General features: G+C 42.2%; 1 protein-coding gene across 1 annotated transcript in view; it reads left to right on the top strand.

The window, feature by feature from the left end:
* Positions 1-2,473: 2,473 nt before the first annotated feature.
* Positions 2,474-12,793, top strand: part of SYDE2 (synapse defective Rho GTPase homolog 2) — a 25,202-nt gene continuing 14,882 nt past the window's right edge. Inside the window, exons 1-3 of the mRNA XM_008630507.2 lie at positions 2,474-2,525; positions 3,260-3,976; positions 12,520-12,788. Coding sequence (XP_008628729.1) covers positions 2,474-2,525; positions 3,260-3,976; positions 12,520-12,788 — 1,038 coding nt within the window. The remainder of the gene's footprint in view (positions 2,526-3,259; positions 3,977-12,519; positions 12,789-12,793) is intronic.

The raw sequence follows: 12,793 nt of genomic DNA on the forward strand, positions 1-12,793 counted from the left end.
AGCGTGCCATCGGTGCCTGCGCTTCTTCTGGGAGCGGGAATTCCTCACGAAAGCGAGAGCTGCTGGGGCTTAGACCAGCGCTGTGTGCGCGTCCCTGCTCGTTCTCTTGTCCCACATCTGCTTGTCACTCCTCGGCTGCTGCTTGCCCGCTGGGGTTGGTTGGTTTGTTCGCTTTTTAAAGATGCACTCGAAATCTTACAGATCAATTTTCAGTTTTGCCGTTGTTCCGTTTGAATATATAGTACTTGTATTTTATACTTTTGTTAGGAAACTTAGTGAAAGAGAACGTGTTCAAATATCAGCCAGAAGAACTGAGAATTGTTTGATCCATATATGGAGAGGCTGGATAAAGCTGTTCCCTGCTTCCATGCAATCTGCAAAGCAAGGCATGGTATCGTGGTGAAGTATTTTCTGTGCCAACGGAGTTGGCAGAGTGTCAGTTTTGACCTCAGTTGAGTTGAAACATTGAAACTTTGATTTCTGAGCATACACGTGTTGTTACTATCATGGCTTAATTTGAAATACGGATTTATTTAATTTTTTGTTAATAGAGTGAAAGGGGAAGAGAATACCTGACTTTTTTTTTTTTTCTTCTTCTTGAACACCATATTGAAGCCTTTTGAGGAGGAACTGTTGTCATGTTTGGTATTTGTGTGAAGACATGGTCTTAACTATTTTAAATACAATATTAAAGATATATCTGAAAATGCTAATAGTAGGCAGCATTCTTCTGAATGAAACATTGCTCTAGAACAAAAAGTATGTTCCTGTCCTGTATGTCTCTCAAAGCTTTGTATTTATTTAAAATTGACTCATTCCTGTAACAGCTAACAACATTGAAAACTTTGTGATATTGAACCACTGGTTGTGCAGATACTTGCATGTGAAGCAGTTTGTTACTAAAATAGACATGGGCATAAGGGCTTTCAGGAGCAGGGCCAAGTTCGAATAAAGGGGAAGGACTGCTTGCAAATACTGCTAGCAATTGCAGAAACTGCAGTTGGGGGATGTATGTGTAAGTGTACCATCTGGACGAGTTTCAGTGAGCATTTCCCATCGATGACCTCTGGCAGCATGTTGGCTGATCAGAGACGGGGTCGTCCTGAGTCCTGTGGAAGGTGGCGTTCCCTGCAAGCAGCTTTGGTGGAGGAGGCTGGAGGCTTGTGGTTATCAATGTTTCTGTGCTAAGCGTTTGCAGATGGCTCCTTATCAAGACACCCAGGTGGACGTTGAAAACAAAGTTTTCTGCTGCTGGGACCGAAGGGCAGCCTGAGCTGACACCAGATGTGTCACTGGGTGTATGTTTAGGTACACTGTACTTCTTAGGAGCCTGCTGTTTTGGGAATTGTAGGCTGTCTTAACCAGTGCAGAAGGACCCATTTTTCTACAGCAGAGCAGGAAGTAGTAGATGTTTTTGTTTGTGGAAATACAGCTCTCAGATGCTCCATCTATTTATGTCACCGGAACAGGGACCATCCTTGGACTGAAGCAAGGGCTTTGGGATAGTTGTCACTGGCAGGAGGATGCCTGCCCGAGAAGTCCCTGATCCAAATGGACTTCTTGGAAACATAGGCTTAGCCCTATGCCTTTTGCTGATTAGTTTCCTATCCTTTTGGTTAGTTCTTACTTGGAATTGTAGTGTGACAGTGTGTAACAAGGAACCATTACAATGGCATGCTTGCAGTTTCAGGCTGGGGGTGGGGGAAGGAATATGATTGCTGCCAAATCTCTGAAACTTTGACAGAGATCTGCATTCACATTTTCCTCAGATTCTGTTACCTGACCAACATGGGCCACAGTGTAGCAAAGCATTTCAGTGGAAGTTTGCAAAGGCTTTAGAAGGACTATGGTTAATTTTGTTAATTCTTTGAAGCAAGTTAATTCTTCAAATCACAAACAGTGATAATACTGCAGTTTAGTTGAACAAGCAAACTGTACTCTTTCAAAAAATCACCAAATGATGAATCTTTCATCAAATAAAATGGTGGTGTTTCAGATCTTACCAAGGATCTCTTCTATCATTAAAGTACAAACCTAAAGAGGGTCAAAGGGAAGGTGTTCAAATGAGTCTTTTTCATGTCTCCCTTTCTACAGCGGACTTGGTTGGATTTACAGAGCTGTTCCTTGAGTCCTCCAGAGAGGTGTCCATATTTTAACATCCATTATTGGTGTGTAAATAATTCTTTGCTGAGAATAATGTTCAGGCAGTAACAAATAGCTGCTTCCATCTGGAATTTCAAATTGCAGAGGGCTTCATGTGAAAATAGGTTGTCTGTTTTATGTGAACCCAGTTATCCCCATTCAGGCTTAATGACTGAGCAAGGCCTGTTTGTGTTGTCCTCCTGTGCAGAGCAGCATGAAGCTTGTCTGACCTGCTCCCTCTTTTTAATTTGGATGTATTTGCAGCTTTCCTTCCAGTCCTAGTGCAGTGGTTGCAGCTCCCTGGCTGGCATGTGCTGCAGCCAGCGGGGGTATGGCGCTGCTGCCGAGTGGAGCTTGGGTGTGCTCTGACAGGGGGCTCAAGTGTGGGTGGTGCTTTCCATGGACAATTAAATGTCTGTTGCTTCAATGAAACTGTGTCAAATTTTGGGAACAGTCAGTGCAATTTGTTTACTTGTTGCATGAAATTTTTGTTGTTTAAAAACTTTTCTACATTTCTTCTTTCTCCTTCCTTATTTTCATGATGGTGTGTTTTGTTTTATTCCCCCCAAATCAGGGGTTGCCTCTGTCTTAATTGTAGGATAAAGCTGGTTAGGACAGCCCTTTCTGGAGTTTTTTGTGCAAGACATATCCTTGCCTTTATTTAAACAGAAACCTAGAAATGAATATATGTGGGGGTTTTGTAGCCATTTAAGCAGTACATTACCTACCAAAAGTAGGGACTGTTTCTTCATTGGCATAACTAAACTGGAGAAGTGTTGTGTAGTAACTTTTCAAACTGATTGCACCTGAACTTGGCAGAAAAGAGCAGCCATTTCTGTGTAAGTATGCATGACCTTTCAGCAGAGCTGTCTCACTGCCATTTATCTAAATTACGTGGTGTTAAAAATACAGCCAAACAAACCTGACTCTTTATTAGTTATGTGCACATTCTGTTTTGACAGGCTGAAATCTAATTTTGTGATCATATCAACTTATCTTTTGTCCTTTTGGATGATGCAAGTGTTATACGACAGCAAATGTGTTCATCTGTCAAAAGCAAAAGGATATTCTAAACGTCTGTCTTTCCCTCTCTTTTTGCCTTCCTTTCTGGGAACAGATTTCATAGAAAATGTTTACATAGAAACTTCAAGAAGCAGGAAGGAACCCAAGTGCCCCCAGGCCAGCGAGGAGCCCGAGCACAGGCCGCAGGTGAACAGCATAACCGTTTCCAAGAAACGCAGCTGGCTGCAGCAGAGCACCCACCGACGACCTCCTCCTCCTCTGGAAGAAGAAAATGCCTGTAACGAAGTGCACGGGGCTGTTATCCTGGTACCCAGATCTCCCATGCCGCTGCCTGAGCCCGCAGTGCCGTGGGCTCCCTCCACATCGGCAGTGGGGCGGGAGCGGCCGGCGCGGAGCTGTGCCCTGCCGAGCGCCGCCGCGCTGAGGAGCGCTGCCTTGGACTGCGGTGAGGATGGCGACGCGGATGATGAAGGAGAAATATGGTACAACCCCATCCCTGAAGATGATGAACCCGACTTGCCCAGGGTCTGCCCTTCTGCTGTGAATAGCCTTGTTGCTGTGGGCTCCCCATCAGTTCGGTACAAAGCCCACCCTGGGGGTGACTCTGGGACGGCCACGAGTCCCCATGAGAGTCCCACACGCTCCATGGAGAGCACGGGGAGCAGCTGGACGGCACAGCCCGGTGAAGGGAGCCAGGCGGATGCCACGCAGCCCAGGGAGCACACGCAGCAGCAGCGACAGAAGTTTGCCTTCAAGGCTCCGGGTGTGCCGGCAGCAGAGGACAATCCTGCCTTTAAGTGCCCTTCCACAGGTAAGAGAGTTGAGGAACATAAGTGTTTGGACCTCTGTTGGCTTTTAGAGGATTAGTAAACCTTTGTTACGTGTCTCTTTTCCTCCACCTCTTATGTTATCAAGCAAATTTTCAGTGGAAATGCATGTCAGGTGCATTTAAAATGACTCAGATTGTGAGACTGATGCTTACTAAGTGCAGAGCTGCAGAGTCGTTTCTCAGTCTGTTTGTTCATGACATGTCCAGGTGTGGTTGGCCTCTGTTCTCTTTGGCCCCCACCTCCCTGAAGACAAAGGTTTTACAAAATGAGCTTGCTGAAGCCTGATAATGTGAGGACACACTGGGTTTCCTTTGTCAGCTGGTGTCTAGCCCTGGCCTTGGATTCCTGCCTCAAAGCTACTTAATGTCTGCAGAAGCTTCTTTAACTTGCTGTCTGGGACTTTTTAATAAAGACTTTTTGGTAGACCATATGAATGCTATTCATCACATTGCTTTCTGTAATTACTGTCTTGTTGACTGTCTCAGGCTAATCTAATAGATTGGAGAAGAGTGGTTTTCACTTTCAGAAGCCAGCCTCTTTGTTCCTTGTTATCTTTGGCTGAGTGTTTGATAGTCTCGTTTCCATAATTCCATTAGTGTGTGAATTCAGCATCGTATTAAGGATTTTTTCCCAGTCTGTTAAAAAACCCCAGACAAATATAAAACCACACCAAACAAAAGTAAGTAGAAAAACCCCTCCCAACCCTTTCCAAAAAGGTATTATTTTAATTACTTATGTGCCTTATATTATCTTGATCTTAACTCTAGTGTCCTGTTCAAAGTTAGAAACAGCGTAAAGTTCAGGAGACCGGGAATTCCAGGTTCCTTTCTTTGGAGAAAGGTTAAACTTTCTTTATGCTGACATTTAAGAGCCTGTGTTTCTGCCTGGCTCATCAGAAACTCCATGAAACATTGGTGTGGGAGCCCAGGTGTGCATTGCCTCCCAGAGGGGCTTCCTTTTGGGTTGTCCCCATCCAGCCTCACCATCCTGGCAGCCTCTGGCCCCATGTCCCTGTGTGCTGGGAGCTGCTGTGCCTGGATTCCTGGTGTGGAGATTACTTCTGGGAACAGGGTTTGTTTTCAAAGGCACCAGAGCAACTGCTGTAAACAGCAGAAGAAAAAACACTTGGTCTTCTGGGGGCTCACATTTTGTTCTTTCCGTGGAAATGCTCCAGATACAAGCATATTTGTAGTTGAAAAGTGTGTTAAAAGTTCTTGGGCATTTATTACAAATAGCTCACTTTATAGCTGCTTTAAATACTTAGACCACTTTCATTTGCTTGCAAGACAGATGAGATATTATGTTTTTTGGTAGATTATTGTCGTTGTTGCGACTCTAGATGTTTTGTAGCAGTCAGTAAGTGGTTATTTAGGAAGGCCATGTGTGTCCTGCAAACTGTTTGACCCCCATTTAGTTGATTAGTTAATCTCTCACACAGGGGTGACTATTTCTTTGTTTAAAGAAATAAATCCCTTTCTGTAAGAAGAAAAATGTCAAACTTGTTTTCATGCTGAAGATGCATTCATTTCTGCAAGCAAAGTTGTCCATTTCAAGTGGGAGAGAAGTTACGAATTTCACCTGATCTGTTTGTTATGCATTGAGTTAATTAAGGTAGTTCAAATGCAGCTCTCCTTCTACATGTGTTGGGTGGTGATCACATTGAATAGATTAATTGATGATGAAGTGGATCCCTGCTGCTCAGTAATTGGCTTAATTATGGAGAAGTGGCTTAGTTGTTCTTTTTAATCCAGTTAAAGTATCTACAGTTACTTTCAGTCAAATTTAAAATGACAGCTCATCCATATAAAAGTATTGCGTGAAGGGCAACATGGCCAATTTAACTTTATTTGTATTAGGACCTTGTTTGAATTACACAACTGGTATGAAATGTATGTCTCTGTTCATAGAGAGCTGGTTACATTAAGCAGTAACTCCCATCAAATAAGCGAATACAGCTTTGGAGAAAAGTCTGCTTACCTTTCTTATTGATACGATTTATATATGTCAATATTGGTTAGCCTTAGAGCCTAAAAGTTAGGTTTTGGGAAGCATAGACAGAAAAAAGTAGGGCAGTACAAAATCCAACAAAATATATATATTTGCTCATTTAGTCATTTGCTGTTTTCTTCTTTGGACAATGGAAACAATTTTACCTTTGAAACTTTAATTTCCAACTTTGGATTTCCAACTTTGTAGAGAGAAAGTAGTAACGGTGCTTTTTTTTTGTTACGTTTTTTGAGACTCTTTATTAGACAGAAGATTTTTTTAACAAAAGAATAAATGATAGAATTCTGTTACTGTGAGTTTTTTCAAACAGAGCAGCAAAACTGTTACCAGTACAATGGACCATAGTTGTAGAGGTGTTAATTTGTCTCATAGTCTTAATTTATACTGCTAGCTCCTGGTATTAATCTGGTTACTTTCTACAGTAAATGCCATTTATGTTAATGGGATTTGTCAGGTAATTCCTTAGTGAATAATTCTAGCCTTGTTGGCATTAAAAAAAAACCTAATTAGAAATAAGATGCCCTTATAGCAGAGCTTGGGAAAATAATTCATGTATTTTATTTATAACACGTACCCAAAAGGTAAGAGTAAGAAGGTAACTTGGTTCCAAGTTAATAATGTAGAAACAGCCCAGCTTGGGCTCTTAGATCTGTGGGAGAAGCGTTTAAGTGGAAAGAACCCTGAAGACTATTTTTAATTATGTGTCTCCTTGCACAGGCAAAATGGTTATGATTGAAAAATAGAATTTTTTTTTTTATAAATGCAATGTGAGAATTTTTTTTTCACTGTAAAATGTTAAAATAAACTTTATAACTCTTTAGGACTGAATTCTTAACTGCATGTTTTTATAGATGTGTGTATCACCTGCAAATTGTTGAAGAAAAGCACCCCTTTGTAATGTTGGCTCCTGAGACAGATTTACATCATGGAGCTCTGAATAGTGCCTTATGAAGAATTTGCAATATTATTGCTTTTGGGGAGAATTACTGTTGGGATTAGTGTCTACCTAATGAGTGGAATCATCTCATGTATCTGTATCTGAGAGACATCCTGGTAGGACTTGTGCCTTGGAGGTTGCCAGGATCTGGACTGTGCTTTTGCTACTAAAAATGTACTTGAGTTAGCTGTCTGGGTGGAAAATCCTGGTAAGAATCACTGTAAACAATTTCTTTCCAATGTTATGGCAAGTGAAGATTGATCCCATATTCCCACTTAACCCTGATATGTGCCAACTGGAACTTGGCTTAATTCCTATTAAAACTACAGGGCTCTTTCTCCACTTAGACTGTGACCATTATCCTGGTTTCCAAATACATCTTTTGGGGCCAATGCAGACAAATATTTTGCATGCTTCCATGTTGCAGGCATGCTTCCAGCAATATACATAGAGTATACTGGGCAGCAAATGCTATCTACCCCTTTCCTTCCACATGTTGTCAATATTATTTTTGTAATTTCGTGTTTTTTCCCAGATGGAAGATGTTTTGTGGTTTACCTGTTTTTCAAGTGCAAGGAGCTTTGGTTTCATGAGACAGAAGTGCATTGATGTGAAATATTTGCATGATGTTTGAGATACCGGAATGGTTAGGGGTTTGGCAGAAAGGTCCCTCTGCTCCATCTTTCTCCTGCACAGGTGAAGCCAGTTTTTCGCTGGGTTTTTGGGGAGTTTGTGAATGTGCTTTGGGCTTGTTCACGCATTTGTCTTGGATTCATGGGGTGACAATGCCATAAAGATGTGCTGGTGAAAGAGACAACAGGATGCAGCAGCTGTGGAGTGGAAGCAGTTCAATCAAAATAGTGATTGCCTTTTTCAGTTTCTGATTTGTCCTGAGTAACTGTTTATATCCTCTGATGGGGAAAATAGGGGCAAAGCTGCTTTTCATGCCATGAAAGACACAGTGAGAAGAGGAAGTGTTCGTGAGAGCAGCCTGAACAGACAGTGCTTGGCATCGCTGCGGTGCTCCGCGAGCACCTTGGTGCGGCTCCAGCGTCTGAGCAGAGCTGGCTGTGGTTCATGAGCGTCGCAGGGTCATTAATGTTTAAAATATCTGCAACAAACTCATGCTCATTAAGTCTGGTCAGAGATCTAAAGTGCTGTTACATGTGCTTGCTCCTCTCTGCAGTGAGGTACCCTGTAGTGGATGCTCCAAGGATCACCACCAGGATGAGAAGCAGGCACTGGTCACCCCTGTCACCTCTCTTGTCTGAGCCTTGCGGGGGTTATGCTGTAACCACCTCCCATTTTAATTAATGCACTATTTAAGGCAACTTTTGCTGCTATAAAAGTGATCCCTGGGTTGATGGGTTCATCACAATTTTATTAGTATCAGTGTGTGTAGTAACCAAAGAAAACAAACTCTCTTTACAGAATTCTGAGATTTTTTTTTTACCTTTTTAATAATTTCTCCATTCCTTGACTCTGAAGCATTATGTGAGATAGACACTGCATTGGTCAAAGTAGTAATTTATATAGAGGTAAAAAAAGACTTTTTTTACATGTTAAAAGCAGAGATTCTTCTATTTATTTAGATAAATAATTAAGATGTTACATAGAAATAATTGCTTTCTAACTCAGTTTTTTAAAGTGCTTTTTAGATTTTAAATTTTCTTTTGCTCAGTTGCTGATGTAGAGGTGACGCTTACCTTATGTTTTAATTGAAGTCGCTTGAATTTGGTATAGCATGAGTTGTTCTCTCAATGCCATTTACAGTTCTGCTCTGAAGTTTTCTATCAGAACAGGTCTAGAACTGTGCCTGCACCTGAGGAACTTAACAGCCTTTGACATCAGTAGAGCTGATGTGCATTTTGTGTCAGTTGAGGATCCAGATCAGTATCTCTTGTAGAATCTACCACGGAAAAACAGTAGCCCTTTTCCACCCATTGTTTGATACAAGAACAATTTTGAAATATTTGGGGTCTTCTGTTTTGATTTGCAGCTTTTTCACTTTTAATACATTAGCTCAGCATTTCCATTAGGTGTGAGAGTGGCTGTTCGATACTTGAATAGCTTGGTGTAATAAGCAACTGATAGCTTTCTGACCTACTCATTCCCCTCAACTTGTTGTCCCAAAAATAAATTACAGGTTTTTTGAGGAACTTTAAAATAACTCAGAAACCCTATCTTGAGCAATGAAGAATGTGACATGTATAATAGGGTAGTCAAGTGTGCCTGTAAAACAGCTTGAGTTGCTGGCAATGGGTGTGACAGTGATATATGTGCCCAAACACATATAAACAGCATTAAGCAGGGTTAGACAAGCATGTTTACTGTGCTAAATCACTGCATATGTCTGGCAGGGGCTGTGTTGTAAGTGCTTAAGGCATTCTGAGCCCTCTCTTCCCTCGGGGCAGTGTTGTGTAGGGGTAGGTTTTCTCGGCTGAGGGGGCACTAGTGACTGTCCTGTGGACACCTGGATGGATGGGCTGGGTGAGGGACCTGGTTTGTGAAGCACTGTGGGCTCTTCATGTTCCTCTGGTCATGGAAAGGCTTTATGCTTTCACACAGCCATAGTGCTGAGCAAAGCAAAAGGTGGCTTTGTACTCAAGCTGAACGCACAGCACATGCTACACACAGTTACTTAGGGTGTCAGGTCATTTTGACTTGGATTGCATTGTCCTCCAAAAGCTTTTTTTTTTCCTGTTACTCATGCTGCTGAAGTGTCAGAAGGCATAAGGTAAATGTATTAAAGACAGTATCTAACAGAACAGCCCGGGTTGGAGAGGACATCAGATGATCATCTGGCCCACCCTTCAGTGGGACGGGGAGCCTAAATGAGACTACCTAGCAGCCTGTGCAGTTGCAGCTTGGAAACCTGTAGTGGTGAGGACTCTGCCACGTCTGTGATTGTTCCAGGGATTGAGTGTTCCCACTGTAAAAGATAAACGTTATATACATACACACACACAAATGGTCAGCTGTTAATATAAAACTGACCAGCCCCATGCTGTCCTGGTGCAACAGGTGCCTCTTACGTTTTGTCTTCTCCTACCGCTCTTCTGTAAGGATATTTTCAATGTCTAACTGCTGTTTGCAGCAGTCTTGTAACTTGGTTGAGAAAAGAGCTGCAACTCAGTTTCGCTGTCACCCTTGTAAGAAAGCTGTGGCAGATGGGTAGGCTGGGAATTGAAGTGTTACTGGACTGTGCTACAACTCCTCCTGCAGCTTGTTCAGAGTTGTCATGTACACTCTTTTAAAATTGCGTGCATACCTCAGCACATTGCTGGCTTTAGTGGAACAACATGTGGCTCAGTGCTGATGGGAATACCATCCTGCATAATACTCGACTGTTAAGTTTCTTCCAGCCACATATTTCACTTTAACTGTTTGGTGCTGAATGCAGCAGAAGTTGGACACATAAAAGTCATAGTGTTAGACTGACTCTTTGGTTTTAATGAGCTGGAGGGGAGGAAGTTTAATTTGCTGGCCTGCTTTTCCAAGCCTGTGCCAGAGACTTTTGACAGAAAGGGAAGATTAATGTTAGAGGCTGCAGTGTGGCACTGATTGCTATGGAGTGCTCCACACCAGCCCACCAGTGGGACTGTGCGGTGATTTGCAGTACAAGGGAAGGCTTTGTCTGCCTTTATCAAGCACCATATTTCTAACTAGCTGCTTGCCAGAAAAGCACAGCAGGCGTGCTAGAAATAGCCCTTCCCCTGCAAGGGAACTACTTCCATGAGATTCAGGATTAAATGAATTTTCCTCTGTTCCTCTGGAAAAGAGATTCCATGCATTATTCTTTGTCACTGAAACTTCCTTTTATAAAGATACTCTTTTAAGCAACTGTCTGCAAAAGTTACTTAATCCAAACTTCTATTGAGACTAGAACTAGCCTTTGTAGGATTTTTCTTGGAAGGGGGTGGGGGGACCAAAACCACAGCAAATGTCTTTGGTCAAAGACCAGATTGCCTGATTTAGCTGTTTCAGCTTGGTGAAGTATAAAATTAAGTTACAGTCCAATGGCGAAAATTAATTTGAATGCAAAAAGCACTGGTAAGGATCACTTGCTGTGGACTTGAAGTGATTAGTTTAGAATTAAAGAAGTAAGTCCTTGGCAAGTCTGAAGGAGAAATCTCTGTAAAGTATGGTTTACTGAGTATCTTGTGAAAACAGCACTTCTTTCTTTCTTTCTTTTTATATACTGTAAACAGTCTCCGTTTCGCTGGCTAGCAAGGGAGAATGATGGATGGATAAAGGTGTTGGAGTCTCTGTGAGCTGCCTGGGCTAATTGCATCACACAGGGTTGGTGTGCTTAGGGGCTCTACAGCACCCCAGCTTGCACAGGCGAGGCTACTCAGTCCTCTTGGGAGCTGCTAACATTTGAAAAATTTTAAGTGATTGGGATGTTGCTAGCAAGAGGCACTCTTTGTTTCTCAAGGGGTGGAAAAATGACTATGTGGAAGTACTCATGTGATTAATATCTATCATTCTGGCCTCTGTTTCTCTCTTGCATGGTTCCTTAACTCAGGTAAATTGATCAATTTTCTTACAGTCATTACTGCCTCATGCTGGAAAAAGTGAGAATGTCTTGAGCAAGACTTGGTATTTGCATTTCCTTGAGTATTAGAGCATGAGGTGAACCACAGGTTCCTGTCTGTGTGCAGTACTGGCTTATGTCTAATTGTGTTCCTTAATTAGCTGTTCTTTACTGCTAAATTGAGGGAGTCTTTTTTTTTTTTTTTTTTTTTTTTTTTTTTTTCCCCCTTTTTAGCATCAGTGCTTGCTGTTAAAATTTTTTTCTTTTTGGTACCTTGAAAGGGGGGTGATTTCCTTTGAGGATGTTGCTTGGGAACTGTCTAACTTTAAACGCTTGTGGGATGGTAGTGTCAGGAAACATGGAAGGTTGCTGGCAGGCAGTGAAATGAGACAGTGCAAGGTGCAGCTTTTGGAAGGAATAAATCTTACATCCTGCTGCAGAAAGGAGAAGCTGAGAGAAATGAAAGAAAAGGTGTGAGACTGCCTGCATCTACACAGGAGAGATTTAGGGCTCTGAGGTAATAGAGGGACACAAAGAGCCATATTCTTCACTAGAGACAGTGTCTTTGCTCTAGACCTAAGAGGAGTGGCAATGCTGATGTGTTGGCTGTGTAGCTAACTGCTCTGCAGACAAGGGTGCCTTTGCCATATTTCCAGGATTTTTTCATTAAGTCTGATTTTGTTGCACTTGTGCCCCAGGAATGTGGCCATGTGTGCTTGTGTGGGGGATGCAGCACAAATGGGTCAAGCTGAATGCGGCGGGTGCAATTGCTCATTTGTTTATATGTAGTTTCTGGCCCTTTCATCTCCATAAAGCAGAACAAATCTGGCCTTTGACGATGAATTGCCAAATTTGGCTGAACGAGTCAGCAGAGCACATCTTTCTGAACACTTGTGAACATCTGACTGAGTGATGGTTGTCTGAATGAATTGTGCTTATCAAGTTATGAAAAATCAACATGTTTTCCCCAAGTTCAAGATTTATTTTTTCATTGCCAAGAATTGCAGTTTGAAAATGATTATTCCTTCTCTTTTCTTCTAAAGGGTTTGGAGCTGCTCTTGCACACAAGCCTGATATACCCTCCACAGAGGTTTCTCCTCCAAGTCCCAGTCCTCTGAAAAAAAGCGGATCAATCAACTGGCCTTTCCCTGATAGAATTAAATCTCCCAGGACTGTGAGGAAGCTTTCCATGAAAATGAAAAAGCTGCCAGAGCTGAGCAGGAAGCTGAGTGTGAAGGGAACTTCAAGCCATAGTAGTTCAGATAATCCTCCTTCCCTGCTGAAAGGTAGCTGCCGGGATACAAGCCATACAGTGTC

Source organism: Corvus brachyrhynchos, unplaced genomic scaffold (assembly GCF_000691975.1).
Source record: "Corvus brachyrhynchos isolate BGI_N302 unplaced genomic scaffold, ASM69197v1 scaffold101, whole genome shotgun sequence".
NCBI classification, from domain to species: Eukaryota; Metazoa; Chordata; class Aves; order Passeriformes; family Corvidae; genus Corvus; species Corvus brachyrhynchos.